The following is a 21198-nucleotide window of genomic DNA, read 5'->3' as shown; positions in this document are numbered from 1 at the left end:
AATCCCAACTCAGCCACTTACCAGTTGTTAACCTCCTGGAGCTGTTCTCATCCGGAAAATAGAGATGGTTAAACATAACTAAGAGCTCTTGAAAGAGGAAACAATGAAACAAGATGAAGAATGTATGCTGAGCTCCATGGGGATGAGTTCTCATCTTGGCTTCATCAGCCACACCAGAAGGCCTAGCTCTATGGCTGGCTGACAGACTCCAGATTTGAGGCCTGGGAGATGGTGGCCTGAGGTGGTGGCCTGTAGTATATGTGGGGTGGGCATGTGGGATGGGCACTGGGTATGTGCCTTCCTCAAGTGCTGGATGGAGAGTTCTGTGTGGGGCCAGGGGCTCTGTGGGAGCCCAGTCAGCCAAAAATGAGATGCTCTGCCAGACAAAATTGAGCTGCCCCAGGGCCCAGCGTATGGGGCGTGGGTGGGAGGGGGCAGGAGGGTGGGGTCACCGGGATCCTCGTGGCTGGCCAGGCCAGGACTTTGGGCATGGGTTGCCTGTAGTCCTTCTGAACTTTGCAAAGGAAAAGAAAGTTCTTTGTGGCTGTACTTATCACCTTTGAACCTGTTATCTTCAAAGCCATAAACCTGACCCACTAGACTATAAAAAGTGACTCATTTCAACCATTCTCTGCATCTTGCTCCTTGACAGTCACCACACGCCCACGGTAACCAGAAGCTACCACCATGACAAGGGACCAGAATGGAACCTGGGAGATGGAGAAGAACGAAAACTTTGACGGCTACATGAAGGCCCTGGGTAAGAAGGAGACCAAGGGGAGGGGACGCAGGGCAGGCTGCTTCGAAGGACTGTGGTCTCGCCCTCCAGACAGTGCCACTGTGGAGTTTCCACAGCCCTGAGTGGAAGCCTACTCCTCGCTGACTAGCTGTGTGATATCAGGCAAGTCATACAAATTCTCCGAGACTCAGATGCCTTATCTGAAAGTTGGGAATAATAAATGAGATTGTGTCTAGAATGTCCTTAGTATGCTTAGTGCCTGACACACAGAACAGAGACCCTGAATGGAGGATACACATGCACACACATGCATGCATACGTGAGGAAAGCCAGCCTTGAGAGGATAATGCAGTAACTCCCCGGCCTGGTGACTGCCATCTCTTAGATAACCAGCGGGACCTGATATTATCCAGAAATGACCCCTGCGTTGCAATAGTGTCAGTCTTGTTGTAATGGGGAAGCAGAACAGGAGTGGCTAGAGTATCTCTTAAACTGGGGAAAATCGAGCCCCCAGGAGACTAGGAAAGGCTTTTGTTATGCAGATCCAACAACACACTGCTTATATGATTTCTGAACTAGACTCCAGGCCAGGGGCTGGATCAATGTGTGTCCCAAAGTGACTCTTTTATGGTATCGATTGTGGGGCTGGCAGAAAACACTGGAAACCTGAGGAACTAGACACACAGAGGGGAGATCACTTTGCTGGCAGCTGTCATGGGCCAGGCACTCGGTGAAGCGCTTTGGCGGCACGTGCTTGTTTCATCCTGCAACAGTCTCCTGTTCTCCTTGTGCAGCTTTAGCGCTCTCCACACCGCATAAGAAGTTCCTGGCTGGAACTTCCCCGCACAAAACATGAGAAAAGCGGCTACGGGTAGGGTTGGAGGCCCAATAATTTGGATATGGTGATGGGCAGTCTCATCAAGAATAGATGTCATGAGTTTTTCTGTGCAATTAACTTCTGGCTTGATGAACATTTCTACCACGTCACTTGAACGAGGAGAGCTGTTTGGCAGTATATAAAGACTGGAACTGTCTTCATGTATTTTAAAAGTGTTTCCAACACTAGCTAGCCCTTTTTCCCTTCCTGGCTATCAGAATTTTACCTCAATGTGCACGGGAAAAAAGGGAGGAGGCAAAAATCCTCCTACCAGAGCCCTTACCCTGTTGCACCTATTTGGTACCCTGAGTGAGCAATAGTGAGCCCCACAGTGTCATGGGGCCCCAGGAAGTTGCTCCAGCTCAAGTCCATGATGCCCCATGCAGAAATGCTTCAGCTGAAGTCATCTTCCCACCATAGAGACAGGACACCTGATCCCTCTCACCTGCCCAGGAGGACACAGTGGAGGAGGAACTGGCAGTGACTGAAAATAGGTCTCAAAGGGCTCAGCTGGAAGCAGCTGAGGTGGGGCTACCCTGTCAGTTTAACCTGCTGAAAGCAACCCAGCAGACTTGGGCAATTTCCTCCACACCCACCCGGAAGGCAGGGTTGCTTTGCCAACAATGATAAGTCAGCGAAGCTTGCCTTCCTTGCCCTTCTGAGCATAAGGTCTCTGGCATTTGGGGAGAACACAAGTGGAGATAGATCTCAGCAAATCCCAGATATGTAAATGTCATTAAGTACAATTCCACTCCTTGCCAAAAAAAGTCAGTTTCTTAAACTTCAGTCTTCAACACCAGGGAGCTAGCTTTCTCTGTGGGCCTGACAGCTGGTTCAGTAGGGAAGGAGAGACTCCAAGGGACTCACTCCACACACCGGCCTCCCCACTTGCCTCAGCTGCCAGCCTCAGCAGGGTGATACATCATGCAGCCTTGGGGTTTGCCCCAAATTATCAAAGTCATTAACTGTTCAAAAAGTGAGTGTCAAGGGTCAATAATACCTCCTCTCCTGCCTCCTTCAATATCTGGTGTTTCCTGAGGCCCTAGACTCTTTCTTGACTGCAGGAAAGCAGCTGGTAAACTCTTTGATCCTGAGGAATGTGTTCTGTCCTGAGGTCCTCCTTCAGGCTGGATCAGGGAGTGGGAGGAATGCTCTTCAATTTAGAGGGGAGCCCAAGAAGGGCAGATCTCAAAATGAGGTCCCAGCACTCTGACAGAATGCTGGGGGAGAGTCCATTAATGGCCAGGAGTGCGGCCAGTACCGCACGTACACAGAGGAATCATTAGATTTCTCTACCAAAGCTGTAGATGTCACCCGTGGAAGCTGGGAAATGTGCCGTCTGAGACAGAACAAAGCCCAGTCTCTGTTCTCAAGGAACTCAAACTGGTGCAGACAGTCAAGCTATTGCTGTGCACAAACGGTGCTCCTGTTTTCTATTACAGCGTGACAAATCCCCACCCCCCAACGTAGTGTCTTTAAGCAATGACAATCATTTTATTATTATCTCACATAGTTATCGGGGCTGACCAGATTCACCAAGGTGGTTCTCACTGGGGACCCGCTTTCAGTGGCAGTTGGACAGTGGCTGGGGCTGGAGCCATCTCAACGGCTTCCTCTGCGTCTGTCGGTTGGTGATGGCAGGCAGCTGAGACTCCAGCTGGGACCATTGATACCTACATGTGGTGTCCCCGTGTGGCCTGGGTTCCCTCACCGCATGCTGAGTGTGTCCAAAGACAGGAGACAAAAGATGAATGACCTTTTATGACCCAGGCTCAGAAATCACATAACATCACTTCTGTGGGGTCCTATTGGTTGAAGCAGACATGAGCCCACCCACATTCAAGGGGAGAGTACACAGACCCCACCTGTCAGTGGGAGGAATGTCAAAATCACATTCTAAGAACAGCATGTAGGATGAGAGGTAGTGTTACACTCATTTAAGAAAATCTACTCTGCCACAGATGGGACAGTGGCAGATTTTGTCCCTGGGGCCTGAAAGGGCTATATTAACAATAGAATAAGAAGTCTGTACAGGGTGGTGGTGGTGAGAGTCACAGATCATTGACGCCTTCCTGAGTACTTCTGAGTGGGGTTTTGAAGGAAGGAGAGGAGTATTCCATGCAGAAATGGAGTCAGGGTGGCCCTGTGGGTGTGTGCAAAGATCTAGCCAGTAAGAACGTGGTGTAGCTGGGGGGAACAGAAGGAGTTGTAATGCTAGAGGGTGAAAAGTGAGGAGGAGGTGAAAGAAGAGCCAGGAAAGCTGACAGGGAAGGATTTTGAAGGCTTTGTCCTACAAGTAGGGGAATTGTATACGGAGGAGAAAGAAGCCATCAATGCTCTCTGGTACAGCCAGCGGGTGAGTAGATCAGCAGAGTACATCAGAGAACTAAAGAGGTGGCTGCAAAGGCTCTGAAAGATGGTGAGAGCAGTGCCAGGAAGGGGGAATAAGAGGAGTCCAGAGCAGGAAATGGACTGGATTTGGTGATTGGGTGGGGAAGACGTAGGGAGACAGCCTAGAAAATGAAACACCATCAGGTAGCTTTAATTAGGAAGGTGGGGGCATATACTAGAAGGTGTGTATCCTACAAGTGCTCAAATAATGTTACATTTAGACATCTTTTAGGAAATCTTTATTCCATGAATTGTAACTATTAGGAAAAATCCAGTGCTTCTCTTGATTCACAAAAGAAGATGAGGATCATCTAGGAAGACCATCTTTTCATTTAAATTAACGTGTACAGATTTAAAAGAGCAGTGACCACTGCAAAAGTCCTAGTGGGCCTCTGGAGAATTCCACCAGGAAGGCAGCCACTTTAGAGGCTGAAGTCAGGCAGCTCTCACCTGAGTGGCCTCCACCAGGAATTATTTCCTGAATACCCACAATATTCACAATCCTTCCCTGATTGTTTAGGAGTGAGTGAGTGAGTGAGTGAGTGAAAAGCAAGGGAGGGAAGGACAGAGGGAGGGAAGACGGAAAGAAGGAAGGAAAGACTGTCTGATGACCCAAGGAGGAGTTAGCTCCACAGAATTTGTATTCCTGCTGGCGCTCATAGTCAATGAGGCCATATATCTTGCCAAAGTCTTTACTTGAACCATATGTACCTAGTTGTACTTTCAAACGGGGAAAGTGCTGAGGGTTGGAAAAGGCCCAGGTGAAGATAAATTTGGTCCCTTCCTTGCATGTGCTGGCAGCATCCCCACCCTGACCCCAGTGGTGAGTGCTAGACTCTGGGTGAGGAGAGAGAATAGTGCAAAGGGGCCAGGGAGGCCCCTGGAGACTCCAGCCTGCCTCTGCTGGCTAGGGAAACTTTTAAACCTATCTGGCGATAGGTTTCATCTGGAGATGTCCATGAGGGCATGAGAGAAGGAGGCAGGCAAGAGGCCGGGCCAGTTTCTCTAAATGTGTTATCTGGAGGAGGAAATGGCATGGAAAAACTGAGAAGATTCCTCTTCCACTCTGCTTTCCACAATTGCCCAAGCGTGCTGATGAGTTGAGAAGGAAGGAGGCCAGGTTTGAAGCCCATCAGAGCTGCTCTTGGAATGGGCCTCAGATTTCGTCGGATGAGTACGTGTGCATCTCAGCTTTGTAATTTGCACAGAGTGCCACCCCTTTCAGTCTGTAGCTTTTCTCACAAGCACATCGCCAAGTATTTTAATGTTGAGAAGCATACTCGTATTTCAACTTTATGGCTTGCATTGTTCAAAATGCAGTTATGAAAAGTATGCTTTTCATAAAGTCACTTCAGTGTTGTTGTTTTTTTCTTCTGTAGCAGCTACAAGCCACATATATTATTCAGAAATAGCTTGCCTTTGGACCTTTTCCTCTGAGATAGAAATTCCTTTCACTTGGCTATAAATCAGAGTTACCTTTAATCCAGAAAAGCAGATAAAACATCCTTGATAACACTGGTGTTAAACTATCATATCAGGAAAATAGTTTTCTCTGCAAAGTACAAAGAGGAAGTGTGTTTGTAATCTGCATGTGTGTGCATGTACATTCTACAGCTGCAGGTGAAACTTTCCTTTTGATTAGAAATATCACGAATCTACCAACAGGACATTTGGCTCCCTTCCCTGGGGTGAAGCATAGGTGACGTGATTAACTAGCCTGTGTAAATGATAAAGGGTGGCCAAGAGGCCACGCCATTTTTCAATCCGGAGAAAAAGTGACGCTTGCATAAAGCCCCTAATAAGATTCCCCTGGCACTGATCAGAAAGATTGACTAGGGATGGTGTTTCCAGGATAAACCAGTTCTCTCAGCAGTAGGCGTTTTTAGCTGTGATCTACCTTTGTAAGCAACCAATGACAAGCAATAAGTTTTGTTAGGGAAGCCTTAGTCGTGAATGATAAACAGAATGTATTTGTAGAGAAACTGGTGGGAGCTCCGGCTTAGCTGGGTAAGACTGAACCCACCACTTAACGTCTCTGGGCTTTGACTTCCACACCTGGGGCGTGAAAATAGACTTCTCTCCGAGGAACACTCCGTTCTAAAGTTCTCTGCAATTTTCAATTCTTTCTCTGTTGTTTTGCCTGGAGGAGCCCTCTGCTTTGTTTCATCTGGTTAACGCATGACCTGAGCTTCTCTTTTCGCATCTCCTAACTAGGGTTCCCAGCAGCAGGACGTAGCATGGACCTCAGCACGGAAGGCCAGAGCAGGAGCTAATGTTGTTTCTACCCCACTGGCCAAACTATGGAGTGACGAAGCTAAGAAAACACCTGTGTGACAGGCCAGGGTTATGCGAGGGAGTGTATCAGCCACCATCCTGACCGTTTCTTCAGAATCCTTGGGTTGCATGGAGCAGCAGGTGGCTGTGGGGATAGATAAATATGACCCAAATATTTCACTCCAGACTGAGAGCCAATCTGGTCACTGTTTTTGACCGGAACAGAAAAGGCCAAGCTACAGGGTCCAATGTGTGTCAGATACCCACAAGCTCCGTGGCGCTGTAGAAAGCCTTTACTACCAGGCTCACAGAATCCTTACGTTAAATAACTCTGCGATGAGCCTTCTTTTCACCATTTTACTGTGAGAAAATCAAGGCTCAAAAAGGGAATGTGACATAGCTGGGAAATCAGGGCCCTCACCCTTTTATACCGGTGGTTCTAAACACTGCTATAGACACACAGAATCACTTGGAAGGCTTATGAAAACAAGGCGGGCCCAACCCCCATAGCCTAGGGTGGACCCCAGAATCTACATTTCTAAGAGGTTTCCAGGTTCTGTGTTGCTGCCAGCCCAGGACCTCACTTTGAGGATCACTGTCCTAAACCATGCTGCCCCCATTAATCAATCCATAAGTATTTCTTGAGCACCTACTGTGTGCCCAGCTCAGTCTGGTTATATGGTGACACAGAGTGAGGTGACAGCAGTGTCCTTATCCTCGTAGAGGTGAGACTTTGGAGGAAAGAACAATCAACCCCATGAAAAGTCGCAGGAAAATAGTGTCTCCTGGGGGTGTGAAACAATGTGGCCTGGATAGCAGGTGAGGAAGGAGGCAAGAAAGAGCAGAACAGGCTGGAGAAGGTAAGGCCGGGTCTGGGACTTAGGAGATTTAGAAAGCTGGGAGCACAGAGGCAGGGATTCAGAGAGCAAACATACAGGAAGTATCTGGAAAAATGCAAAGGACTCCAAGCAAACTGGCCTGTGAGATCAGGGGACATAATGGTGATGATGACGCCAGCAGCTACCATTTATGGGGACATAACCACAAGCCGCCAGGCAGTAGGCAGAGCTCTTCACAAACACTATCAAATTTCATCCTCAAAAGAACCTGGTGCAGTTAATAATAACTCCACTTATGGCCACTTCTCTCTGCTGCTTCTAGATCTGGACCCGAGCGTCCAGCAATGAGCCTGAAGTTAGCTACAAGGATGTCACCTGATGTGCTAGACTGTGTTTCTGGGCAGGAGAAGAGAAACATGAGTCGGAGTGTGACATGTTAGCCCTCTGCCTGCTGCAAACATGTGGTTTATATTGACTAGAATAGGGAAGTCATTCCTTAGTGGCTTTTAGCAATTTTAAGGAAGAATTCATTTTTAAGTCAGAAATCCTTGACTACTTGATCCTGTTTAGGTTTCTCCCTTCCAAATGGGCCAGCAGTTGCCTTGACGGGAGAAAAATTAAACAGACGTTTCCATAATTGCAGGGCCCGGGTGCCTGAGATAAATGCCTCAGAAGGGGTTTTGTCTGCCCTTTCCGTATTATGTTCTGTGGAACTGCTAGTCCCACCATGAAGCCGTTCTATGGCCACAAAAGATTAGGAAAGGCTACCTCTTGTATCCTGCAGTTGGAGTTACAAAGCGTCTTTCCTCGATTAAAGACTCCATGCAGTTCTTCAGTACAGAAACTAGCTTCTGTTGGTTTCAATTCCTCATTTTTCAAACTTAGTTGATCATGAGTGTTTTTGGGGGTTTTTTTGACCCCCAAATGTTGTATGGATCTGAGCCCCATGGCAAACACAGTGGAGCACCATGGGCTCTGCAGCTACTGGCCAAGATGCCTGGAAGTATTGACAGCACAAAGGGCAGCAGACAGAGCCTTGGTCTCACCCATGTCCTGTGGTCTGCAGCCTGGGTGGCTTGGACGTGCCCAGGTTCACGTTCATAAGCCATGGAGCTGAAGCTAGTTGAGCTCCCAGACCATACACAGGATTAGAGGGTCACGGCTCCAACTCAGACTTCTTAGAGAGTCCTGGGCCCAGAAAACAGTTGCTGTTGGGTGGGGACAGTATGCTAGAGCATGGGGGCACATCAACTGTCCCAAATGGGGAGGGGGTCGCTTCCAGCTGGATCCAGAAGTCCCTGTGACTCCAGAGGAAACATAAAGAAGAGTCAGAAGTTACCGGTATCTTGGGGAGCCATGGAAAGTGCACAAACTTGGATGGTGTGACCTGAGGAGATAGGCCAGACCAGAGCTTGTGGAGCACAGGCTCTGGAGGCAGACCATCCTGGGCTCAAGTTCTACCTCCATTGTTTCCTCACTTATAGGCCAAGGCAAGGGACACAGCTCTCTGAGCCAGTTTCCTCTTTGGTAAAATGGAGATGATATAATACTTATGCGTTTGTTGGGGGAATGACGTGAGGGAGGTTTCCCGAGGGAGGTTCCACCACAGGGCACCATTCCTGATTGGTTCCAAGGCGTGTCTTAATTACCACCCCAAATAGGACCCCCACATTCACCTTACCTAACACTCAGCTCCTTGTGTTCCCCCATAAAACTAGTTCAGTCTTGGATTTCCTTGACTCTTACCTTGGTCACCCAAACTCAAAACCACCATTTTCTCCTCCCGACTTCATTCTTCCTCATATCCATCCAGTTATCAAACCCCTGGGATTGCAGTTTCAGCTGTGTGTGTTTAGACACGTCTACCTCTCTAGGCCTCATGTCATCCCCTATGACAGGAAGAAGTAGATGCTTAAACAGTAGCTTTCAGATTTTTTTAAACCATAGAAGTCTCTCTCCAAACAGCCCCCTTCTGAAGAAATCCAAGATCTAAAACCATCCAGAGATTCTAGGTCTGGGATAGGGCCCAGTAACCTGTAGTTTTGCATCTTCCCAGGTGATCCTTATGGACAGCTAGCTTTGGGACTCATTGGTGAATCCTTAGGCTTGGTAGGTTCTCAACAAATAGTAGTGAACAGCAGTTGGACAAGGCCCTGGCATTCATGCACCAGCTCACGCCAACTTGAACATAATTTCTTTTTAATTTAGGATAAAGGTATGTCAGGCTTTTACCTCCTAGGATGCCTGATGTTACTTAAAATTATTCTCGTATAATAATAGCTGCTGTTATACAATTGAGTGTCCAAAAGACCAGCCAGTGCCGTGGCCCATGCAGATGTGATTCTGCTGTCGTCCGAACAGCCAGCTTGGGCTTCTCATTTGGGGGAGAATGGGAGTGAGAGTTACCAAAGAGGAATTCAGAAGAAAATGGGTCAGAAATGAAATGGGGAGAGAGGGTGAGGGAAATGATACTTGGCTGCTGTGGAAGGGCAGCCGATATGGTAGGGGGCCAGTGAGCTGAGATGTTCATTCTCCAGATTGACACGAGCTACCTGAACTGTTCGGTAACTGCGGGTCCTTCTCTCATTAACGCAATAGTATTTATCCCCCACCAGACAGCACCAGACAGGGTGAGGTTTAATCACCTACCTATCCTAGAGTTGGGGCTGGAGTTGGGGCATAGAGCTGGGGACTATTTCCCAGAAATAGCACTTAATGAATCTGAACTGCAGGACATTATTATCCTTGGTATATAATAGGATCAGTTTCCTTGTTTTTGAAATTTTCCAGGTATAAAAAAAAAATTAAAAGATTTAGATTAGTATCCGAAGCTATCTGGAGAATTTGCAGGGATAAAAAGGGTCAAATCTGATTTGGCTAGAAACCAAGAGCTTAATGATGTTCACGGCAAGGATAGAAATTTAGCAGTTCCAGAATTATCCTCTGTCTCTAGATCTATTCCACGGGACCACGACTTTTTGTCTCGGGTGACATTTTACGCACAACCAGAGTTAGCAAGGAGGTCGGCTCAGCACTTAACTTCTTGCTGTAAAATGAAAAGCTTAGAAAATGAAACACTTCTTTGAACGGCATGCTCCCTTTTACTTACTAATGGTCTGTAAGAGATGAATAAGATTTCCTTTAGAGATATCGAGACAAAGACAAGCTGTAGATGGAGTAAATGCAGCAAAATCTTGGTAAGTGTTGCGTCTGGGTAATGGGTGTATGGAGTTCCTCGTACTCTCCTTCTCTACTTTGATTTGTTTGAAATTTTTCATAATAAAAACATAAGCAATTATCTATCTTTTCCTTAAAAACAACCAAAGAAATCTCTGAGTGAGAGTTTATTTAAGTGTCTAGAATATGCTTAAAGCTGTACTGGGAGCCAATGATGGAGGGAGAACAGCCTAGCTAAGTAAAGACCAACCTGTTTTTATTTGTTTGTTTGTTTGTTTATTTATTTGGTTGCTACACGCACAGAGTCATTAATCATTTTTGGCACTTGGGGGCAGAGTCAGCTGCTCCTTAGGCAACCAAACCTATTATAAATGGCCTCCTTTGCCTAGGTTCTAGTTCTAGCCCTACAATGCCTCTTTTTGAGGGCGCAGCTCACTGGCCCATGCGGGCATAGAACCAGCAACCTTGGTGGTATCAGCACCATGCTCTAACCAACTGAGCTAAGTGGCCACCCCCCATTTATTTATTTCTTTTGTGTGTAAGTTTTTTAAAATTAAATTTATTTGGGTGATAATGGTTAGTAAAATTATATAGGTTTCCCAACCTGTTTTAAAAATGGAAGTTTGTCCATATCCTTCCCTGCTGTGGATCTTAACAAAATTCCATCTTTACGATCTAGACTGGTTATTTTTAAGCAGTCCTTTTTCTTTTAAACCATGAAGTCTTTTGTTTAGCAAACTCTTCAGAGGAAATCCAATATGTGAAATAGATAGAATGGAGCTGTTGTGGTGGAGGGTGTGTGTGTGTGTGTGTGTGTGTGTGTGTGTATGTGTGTGAGTGAGTGTGTCTGTGCACGTGTGTATGAGCAGGCACTGGAGAGTTGCACCTCAGGAATGAGCCCTGCCTGTCCCTCCCATCAAGGTTCCTGACGAGGCCTGAGAAACCCTAGAGTCCCTAACAATTGACTAAGATGCCCAAATTGGTCATGTGTAAGACAACTCTTGTTTCCCACTTAAGCAAAAAGAAAGGTAGCCTGCCCTGATCTGTGTCTCTGGTCTTGATTGCTTGGGCTTGTTAAAGAAATGAATGAGCCTGGCTGAGCACATCAGAACCTCCACAACTCCCTTTTCCAACAGGTATTGATTTTGCCACCCGCAAGATCGCAGTATGTCTGCATCAGACAAAGATCATCGATCAAGACGGCGATAACTTCAAGACGAAAACCAACAGCACATTCCGCAACTATAACTTGGATTTCACTGTTGGCGTGGAGTTTGATGAGTTCACCAAAGGCTTGGACGACCGGCATGTTAAGGTACTAACCTTGGCGGGCCTTTTTCACCTGTATACTCTGCAAGGGCTAGCTATTTGGCTTCACAAACAAAACATGACAGGAACAACCTGGAAAGAAGGATCAGGATAGACGTAAGGATGCTGGCAATAAGCATCATTATCTTCTGTAGGAAGATGTAAGCTGGCTTCCTCACTATGCTTATAAGCAAAGGACAAACTAAAGGACACTCGTCCCTCTAGGATCTGTGGTAGGAGGTCAGCTCAGACTGACATGAGCCTGGTAGGCAAAGTGAAGAGGGCAAGGCAGGGACAGCGACTGTGTAGCTGGGTGACATAGTTTCGACCGAGGGACAGCCCTGCTCAGCCCCAGCCAGGCATGGCCATGGGGGACTGAGGCCTCAGGCTGCTAGGTCTTTTTTTTTCCTCTTTTCAAGAGATGTTGAGAATTCATATGTGTTTATATGAAATATCTCAATTTTAGATGATTCCCAACTGACATATCTTTTTAGAAAAATGCAAACAAAAAATTTAGTATAAGACATGAACTCAGGCTTTCTCCAGTCCTACCAGTGTAACTTAGAGAAATCTCTGGCAAGTTTGTAGCTTCTGTGTCAGTATCACCTTAACTCACAGGACATAATCAAAAAAATCCTCCAAGCGTCAGAAGTCCAGACGTCCAGCCGCTTGAACCGTTTGGGTAGCGGTAGAACCCTGCAGGAAAAGCAGGCAACTCCGACTGCACAAATGGGGAGTTACCTCAGAGCTCCAGAACTGGAGTCTACAGAAGAGGCAGGGCCTCGCCCAGAGGAGCAGTTGGTAAATAAGGCAGAGAGTGGTAGCAGGGAGAAGTGGGGTGGTCATGGGGACAGTAGGGGTGACAGCAGTTCCCCTCTCCTCCAGGGTCACTGGGTGGTATCTCAGCCTAGTGACTGACTGTTGCAGTGTTCACACCCACATTCAGTGTGCCTGTCTTTGGTTTTCCAAATCCAGTTATACCTCGTCAGTCCCTGCTAACAGGAATAGGGAGAAATCCAATCTCAGTCAAATTTAAGGATTTTGCCACCCCAGTCTTAGCATCCTGCAAGAACCCCAGGGATTATACAGTCCAGGAAAAGGTTCCTGGTTTGTCGTTTAGCATGCTTGCCACTGTCTGTGCCCATGAAGTTTATATGAGGGTGGGCAGCTTGAATACCCATGGCACCCACTCCCTCTGGGCCAACACAGCCACCAAGACATCTGCCCTGGTTCCCAAACTGGGGAGGGTGGAGCTGGGTGTCCTCTCCCCAGGTACCCATGCGCTCACTCCTAGCAGAGAGCCAGTCCCTCGGAGTGCCAAAAGGAAGCCGGGCCCTCCACCCCACCCTTCTGCATTCACCATGAACTACACTGTCCTCAGAGGCCCACTCTTCTCTCATGCTTCCAGGAGCTCTTTCTAAGTTAGAAGTTTCAACTCTTCCCCCCTAGCAAGGAACAGGCTCCTCTCCTGGGGTTGAGAGGGAAAGCTGTCATCATTCTTTGGTATCTACGCTAAAGCGAAGAGAGAAGGACACATTTTATTTCTCAAGTTGTCCTGTAGCATTGATAATCTCAGCCATCATGTCAAGGTTGAATTATATTTAGTGTTCCTTGCTGAAGAAAAGTAGGAAATGAAAAGCACTTTGGAAATGCTTCCATCAGAGCGGTCTTGGCATGAGAGCCTAAGCTTCCGAGGCCTGGCATGGCCCTTTGTGAATCCCTCCCTGAGAGGTTGAGGGATGGATGGGGATTTTCTGAACTGTGTGGCTGGAAGGCCAATTCATCAGACACCAAAATGGATAGAAAAATTTGCTCAGAATTTTTTGCATCACTCTGCTGTTCTAATCAGTTCAAAACGATTCATTTCCCCGGTCTTTTCCATTTTGGGTGTGGGCTATTGAAAAACAGACCTGTTCTCGCTGACTTGTTCTTTTATCACCTTTGATGGCAGAGGACTCACTCTTCCTGAAATAAATCATGTCTTTTCGGCCCTTTCCAACCCTTAAAAGATTCCATCTGTTAACACCCACTCTTCTGCCTTTCCACCTCGCACTCTTCTTTTCCTTGGAGCCCCTCTTCTCCCCAGGATCAGCTTTGAGCCCTGCATGCTGACAGAGAAAATCCTCCTTCCCTCTTCTTGTCTCTGCTTCGCCCACGGCAAAAAGCTGTGGCTAACACACACACACACACACACACATACACACACACTCACACTCACAATCACTCACACACTCACTCACTCACACACACACACACTCACTCACACACACACACTGGTGGGGGCTGAGAAGTACCCAGGACAGAGTTTGGTCAGTCTCCAGAAAAGAGCTGTTCCCATGAGAAGCACGACACAGAGCAGGTACGTCAGGACTACCCACTTCCTATAACTTGATTGGAACCCTTCTGCTGGAAAGGAGCAACAGGGAGGGGGTGAGTCTATCTCTCTGACTAATTTCTGTTGTCCACACATGGTGGCACACCTGAGTGCCGGCACAAGCTGTGTGTCTGTGTACACGTGTGTGTGTGTGCACGTGTATTTGTGGCGTACTCTTCATGCTCTTATTCTTCAAGGCTCCACTTTCCAACCCCTCATGAGCCCCTCTGGAAACCTCCCATTTCAGCAGTTTGGAGGCGACATATGTGGGGGGCATTATAGCAGAGGCCCAATAGGACCCTAAAATGCCCAATTCTTCGCCATCCCAGAGCAACAGCAATGAAACCACATTGATCGTGGGGTCAATTCTTCTCTGAGGGGCCCAGGGACCCCCTTCTTCCTTCCTGCAGGTCATATATTCCTCACTGCCTACACTGATTTGTTTCTAAGAGTATTTAAAGCCCCTTTCAAAAACATACAAGCTATGCAAAATCAAATTAAATTAAAAAGAAGTAATTGATGCAATGGAATATCATGTAGGCATAAAAAGGAATGACATACTAATCCATACTACAACATGGATGAACTTGGAAAACATTACGGTACGTGAGAGAAGTCAGACACAAAAGGCCATATATTATATGATTTATATACGTCATGTCCAGAATTGGCAAATCCATAGACAGAAAGTGGTTGGCAGGAGCAGAGGGAATGGGTAGCGTCTGCTAACAGGTGTGGGGTTTCTGTTAGGGGCAATGAAACTGTTCTGGATTTAGATAGTGGTGATGATTTTACAACCTTGTGACTATGCTAAAAATGACTGAATTGTATACTTTAAAGGGGTGAATTTTATCGTATGTGAATTATACCTCAATTAAAAAACAGTAAGTAATTGGGGCAGTCAGGGCAGAGAAAAGTAGATAAAAATGATGACAGTTAGAACCAATAATGTCATTGCAACGTCCAGGGAGCACCCAGGAGAAGGCCTCCTCCAGGAGGGCCCCCAACTCAGGGATTGCCAGAAAAGAGGGTGGGCGATGAAGGAATAAGTCTTGCACGGGGGCAGGTACGCTGGGGAGGGTTTCGAGGTCTTAATAGTGTCCTTCAAATGTTCTTAATGTAAACAGCTATTTTCCCTTTTTATAAAAAGCTTAATTTGGGACTGATTCACATTTACAGAAAAATTTCAAGAATACAACAAAGAACATTCATACACTCTTTACCAAGAGTTAACCTATTGTTACCATCTTGTCCCTTTTGTTTTATTTCTTGTACATACTCTCTTTCTCTCTGATATACATATATTTTTTTCTGAGCAATCTGATGTGTTGCCCCTAAAGAAGTCAGTATGTATTTCCTAAGAATTAGGATATCCTCTTATATAACAATAGTATAGTTATCAAGTTCTATACATTTAACATTGATGCAGCACCTGTATCTAATTTACCATAAAGAGTTGTTTTTAATGATATTAACTTTGGCCACTATGATGGGGGAGATGGCAGTGTGGGCCCATCCAGTGTCCTTATTGATGGACATGTGTACACTCCAGTGGTACCATGGAAACTAAGGCAAGGAGGTGGGCTGGCTGAGCTGTTGTCAAGAACTGTCATCAGAGAAGAACACACATGCTCATCTATTCCCCTACGTGGGCTCACCTCGAGATTCTATTTTAACAGTCCATCACGGATGCATTCAACAAGGCTTATCAAGCACTTCCTATGTGCTGGTTAGTGTGCGGAGTCTGGGTTGCAGAAATGAACAGCTGACATGCCTCTTCTCTCATGGAGCTTTTTATCTCCTGGTGGAGACAGACACTAACTCAATCAGCATGTATGAGGTGTCCGTGACCGGTAAGGCGTATGGACAGGGGATTGGAAGACACAGTGCTTGTCCAAGAAGGAGACGTGAGTCCTTTCTCATCTGTTTGGGAGGGGACTGAGTCTAAGACCAATGATGGACAACAATATATGAATATTCCTTTCTCATTTATATGGGAGGGAAGCCTGGAATACTCCAGCCAACGTTTCCCTCCCGGAAGAGTTAGCCAGAAGAGCTATTTAGGAGAGTTACCTATGAATTAAGCATCTTCAGGACGTTCAAAGGTGTGAGGCTTAGGACAGCCCTGATAAGGAAGAGACATATTTTCCTTAGAAACATGTAGAATTTTATAGTTAAGTTAATTTGGGGTGTTTTTTTTTCTTTTTCTTTTTCTTTTTTTTAAGGAGGGCGCAGCTCACAGTGGCCCATGCAGGGATCGAACCGGCAACCTTGGTGTTATTAGCACCACGCTCTAACCAACTGAGCTAACAGGCCACCCCGATTTGGGGAATATTAATACATGCAGATGATTGAAAATAATTTAAATAGTAAAAAGTGAAATTTTCTTCCCATCCTGCCCCCAGTCTCTCAGTTCTCTCCCCAGAGACAATCACTGTTAAGGGTTCTTTTATCCTCTTGCAGAGAACCTGTGCAAACACATGCATGCATACACCCCCCACACCCCCAGTTTTATGCACATGGCCATGCTCCTGCTTTTTTAACTTAAACTGTGCACTATGGAGACTGCTGTTCTCCGTAAGTCTAAAACTGCTTCCTTCCATCAAGAGCTGCGTAGCAGGTATGAACCACGCCATGTTTAACCAGCTGCCCACTGACAGAATTTATGAGGCTTCTAGTCCTTTGCTGTAACAAACAATGTCGTGATGTGTTGAAGAATAAGATGAAGAGGAATAAAATTGTCCATAAAATACATAATATGATCAAGGTCAAATATTATTTTAGAAATAGGTAGATTTAACAATCTGTAGAAAACAGATTTGTACCAAAAGGCAGACGTGAATGTGCAAGGACGGTGAATTAAAAAAAACACAGCTCAGTTTATCACCAACTGGTCATCCAGCGTGAGTTCTATCTCTGCTGCCAGCCCTGTGATACTAACCAGTAGGCACTGCTGCCTGGAGGAAACCCAGGACCAGGACCTGGTCCACCCTCTTGGTGCTGGATGATGGGGCTGGCACTGGACCGTTCGGCGTGGCTCCCCTGAATTAGGGGACTCCTCTGCCTTTATGATTGTTTTACAGTGGGCAGTCCTAACACTGTGACTCCTGTAGGGAACATTCCCCGAAATAGAATTTTTAGGTCAAAAAGTATAGGCAATGTTATATTTGGAAAGGTAATATAAAAGTGCCCTACAATAAGGTTACTAGTGATTGATAATATCCACCAGCCATGTAGGAGGGTGCCTGCTTCTCTGCAGTGGGTTATCACTCTTTGATCTTTAACCATATGATGAATTGTCTCTGGAAAACAAACAGCTTTTATTTGCATTTCTCTTCTGATGAGTGAGGCTGAATATCTTTCCTTAGGTTTAAAAGCCATCTGCTAGGGTTGTGGTTTTTTGTTTGTTTGTTTGTTTTTCCTTGTAAGCTGTTGGTTCTCATCCTTTGCTGAATTTCCTATTAGGTTAATGATCTTTCTCTTATTGATTTATAAGAGCTCTTTATCTATAAGGGAATTAAGTCTGTCTGATGTGTGTTACAGCTATTTTTTCCGGTTTGTTATTCATCTGTTGACTTTGAGATATTTTCCCCTTCTACAAATTTTACATCATTATGTAGTCAAATTCATCATTTTTCCCCCTCTGATTTGGGATGCCGTCTTTACTATATGATAAAATGGAAGGGTAGAATTCTTTAAAAGAGAACAGAACCAGCCTCGATAAGCTAGTTTGGCTGAAATGGAGGGTGTGTGTGGGATATGAGACTGGAAGGATCTCGGCGTGACGGAGGCTGAGGGCTCTGCCCAGTGGGCAAGCAGGAGCCCAGGGATGGCTGTAGGAACTGCTGTGGCAGGTTCAGGTTTGTTCAGTCCCGACCAAAACCATGTATTTGATTTGCCCGCAAACGTGTCATTGCAGTCGCTGATCACCTGGGAAGGTGATGTCCTGGTGTGTGTGCAGAAAGGGGAGAAGGAGAACCGCGGCTGGAGGCAGTGGGTTGAAGGAGACAAGCTACACCTGGTAAGTCCTAGGATCTGCCCAGGTCCCTTTTACTCACACAAACTGCCTGTTCATCCTGCTAGGCGCTTTGACACGCAAAAGGGCCCTGGCCTCCTCCCCTGAGCTCCAGCCAAATGCATGTGGTCATATAGTCAGACAGCCATTCCCATCTGGCTCAGGGGACTCCAGGAAGAAGTCTATATGGCTGTTTCTGTGAATGGCTGCAATTAAAATGAAAGTTCAAAATGCGAAGTTAGGGAACCAAGATCCAAGGAGAAATGCAGGAAACCAGTTAAAGACCAGCAGCGGAGAACTGTGAGGCACCGAATTAAAATATCCCCGAGGAGGGTGGGACCAGGCCTCCTCACAGTTATGTGAGGCTGGAAAAAGAGGGTTTGGGGTACAAGTGGGATGGACAGGGGGCAGCTGGACCTGGAAACTACCTGTAGACCACAGGCATTGTCCTCTCATCATAAGGTATGTCCTCCTGATCCCAAAATATTTTCAGTTATTTGGTACTAAAACAGAGCAGTAGGAACAATTACTGATAGCCTTAAATAAATTTTTTCTGTCTAGCTTAATTTTTCATTCTTCAATCATCAAGGCAATTTATGGGTTCAGCATTCAAATAGTGAAAAATCTTTCACTCCTTCATGTATTCAGTCACTCGTTTGTTAAATGAATGGCTCACTCAATGAATGGTTTTCCATTCAGTCATGCATGCATGCATTCACTGAGGGAGTCAGGCAGGTGCCTGGCTCCAATGTCAGTATTCAGGTCACCACGACGCCCTTCAGAGCCAGCCTTGCCTCAATCAGAGATCTTTATTGCAGAGGCAATGTCAAGTGGTGATAAATGGGAGGCACTCACCGTGTTTCCATGGACAGTTTTCCCTATCTGCTCTGGTTTGGATGATGGATTTTTTTAATTGTAGTGCAATCCTCAAGAGTCCCTGTGGCTAAGACAATGGATTCATCATCCACTGCACTGATTCCATGGTGGTCCCCACACTCATGTTTTTCTCTCCTCTCTCAATGGGTCATGAGGTACAGATAAGGCCAGGGGGCTCCCTCTGTCTGAATGAAAAGCAGCATCTTGTCTGAACAGGCAGGCCTGGGGGAGCCCTTCTGCAGCACACACCCTGTCATTGCCTGTGCCACCACCAACCAACGTTTTAATCACCAGAGGCCAGACCGCCCACCTGGTGAAGGGACAGCTCACCAGCCAGCATCTTCCCAGGCCCTTGCTTTCCAAACATTTGTCCCCACTAGCTCCTTCTCTTCTTCATGGCTTCACTGCCTTTTGTAAATTAGGCAATCTTGCTTTAATCACGAAAATTGGAGAAATCCCACCCAAGAGGGTAATTTCTTTGCATTTTTCATTTTTATACTTGTTCAAGCTCAATTCAAGTGCCAGCATCAAACGACTGCTACTTGCAGGGCATGCCAGCTGATTGGATTTGTGAGGTGCACTTTGCCCAGAATGACCATGTGTCCTCTTTATTCCAGCTACCCACCCAGATCAAAGACACCAAGGGGGCTGAGGGCTGGGCAGAAGGAAGGCCAGTCATCATTCACCCATTTTTTGATATTGCAGAAGCTGACATGCGGTGACCAGGTGTGCCTTCAAGTGTTCAAAAAGAAGTGATGGCCATGAGCAGACCTGCAGAGCATGTGCTCCACACTCCCAGTGAAGAGTTTTTCCTGGCTTTGGGAAGCAGCCACGGGGAACCTGAGTCCTGACAGAGCCCATTAAGGCATCTGGATGGATTTTAAACTAAATGAGTGTGTAACAGTGACAAATGTATTCTTCCTTCTTTGAAACCTGGCATTAAATTAATTAAAAAGCAAAAATCATTCCCCTGCTTTGAAACCTTTCATATATCTCTCCCTTTATTTCTAAAACTGTCGGTTTTATCCACAAAGAGAAGAGGTGATTGTCTGCATGGTGGTTTTCTGTATGGCTTGTTGTTGTTGTCTATTTTTTAATTCAGTTTAGCTCGGTTTGTTTGTTTTGTTTGTTTATTTGTCTGTGGGTTGTTTTTACTTACAAACTTTCTCTGGCCAACACAACGCCCCCTACTAATTTCTAAACATGGTCTATTTGAGATTCATTCCTTTGGATAGCACATTCATTTCTCCAAGATTCTTTTTTAAGATGCACATGCCTTCCAGTTTGTACTTTGCCTCAGCAGCACGGGCCGAGCTCCTTCTAAAGGCCTCTGCAGGACTGCAGTACCAGCTGCTCTTGGTCCAGCCCTCTGCCCTTCAGCTCTGGGCAGACTGGCATCTCTGCGGAGGAGTCACCAAGAACTGCCAGATGTCCTGAGTTCAAGTCCTGCCTCACCACTTCTTAGCTGGTTGACCATAAGCACATCATTTGGCCTCTCCTTGTTTTTTTCTTCTATAAAGTGGAGGAGACAAAATAGCATGTCCTCCATTGGGTCATTATGAGGATTAAGCAAGTTAATACATACAAAGTGCTTGGAACGGGACCTCGTACATGGTAAAGGCTCAGTTCCTGCTAGCTCTGGTTATTATGTGGAATTACCCACAGTTCCATGGGTCCAGATGAGTAGATGCTAACAATAGATCAGTACCTCCAAGGCCTCCTGGTGCTTCCAGAACATTAGGTTCATAACTGAGTAGCACTGCATTTTCCTTTTGGACACACAAATGCAATTAGCGCGCCTGGAAGAGCAGAGTAGTTAATAGGGATGGATTTGTGGTGTACCACTCATGGGGTCCTGGGGAGGCACTGCAGGTCAAAGCCATCTCCTTCATCCCTTTGCAGCAGCGCCTAGAATCCTACCATTAGGCAAACATTGCCTTCAAAAGCAATTTTATCCCAGGAGGGGTAGCACGTGGTATTAGCGTACTCTGGTGCGAGTTGAATGATCAGATCAGTTATTGATCCTGAGCGTCCTAACTGGGCCTGGGGGTGGAGAGGAAGGCTGCAATCTGGTCAGGTGTCCCAGGATCAGCCTTTGCTCAAGCCCTCGCAAGCTGTGCTCCCCAATACGATGCCATGTTCCTATGGCAAGAAAGCCAGAGAAATACCTGGCTGAGGCCTCAAGATGGCTGGGGACCTGGGGAATCTTCTCATGGATCCCGGGAAGAGGGGAGCCTCCTGAGGAGGTACAGGCCCATGCCCTGGGGCAGACTGGGGACCAACTGCAGGGACTGGTGAAGTGGGACCTTTGTCCCCAACTTCCCTGGA

The 21198-nt window shown here is 46.4% G+C and overlaps 1 protein-coding gene and 1 non-coding gene across 2 annotated transcripts; one reads left to right on the top strand and one right to left on the bottom strand.

Annotated features, from left to right (window-relative positions):
- Positions 1–615: 615 nt before the first annotated feature.
- On the top strand, positions 616–19856 carry RBP2 (retinol binding protein 2). Its single transcript, XM_033132868.1, has 4 exons — positions 616–760; positions 11434–11612; positions 17899–18000; positions 19576–19856. The coding sequence occupies exons 1-4, from the start codon at positions 688–690 to the stop codon at positions 19624–19626; spliced, it is 405 nt and encodes a 134-aa protein (XP_032988759.1). The 5' UTR covers positions 616–687; the 3' UTR covers positions 19627–19856.
- TRNAI-AAU (transfer RNA isoleucine (anticodon AAU)) lies at positions 16222–16295 on the bottom strand. Its single transcript has one exon. It is a non-coding gene; the product is annotated as a tRNA-Ile (tRNA).
- Positions 19857–21198: the final 1342 nt, after the last annotated feature.

The sequence above is a fragment of the Rhinolophus ferrumequinum genome, chromosome 17 (assembly GCF_004115265.2).
Source record: "Rhinolophus ferrumequinum isolate MPI-CBG mRhiFer1 chromosome 17, mRhiFer1_v1.p, whole genome shotgun sequence".
Lineage (NCBI taxonomy): Eukaryota > Metazoa > Chordata > Mammalia > Chiroptera > Rhinolophidae > Rhinolophus > Rhinolophus ferrumequinum.
This window is presented reverse-complemented; position numbering and strand designations above follow the sequence as displayed.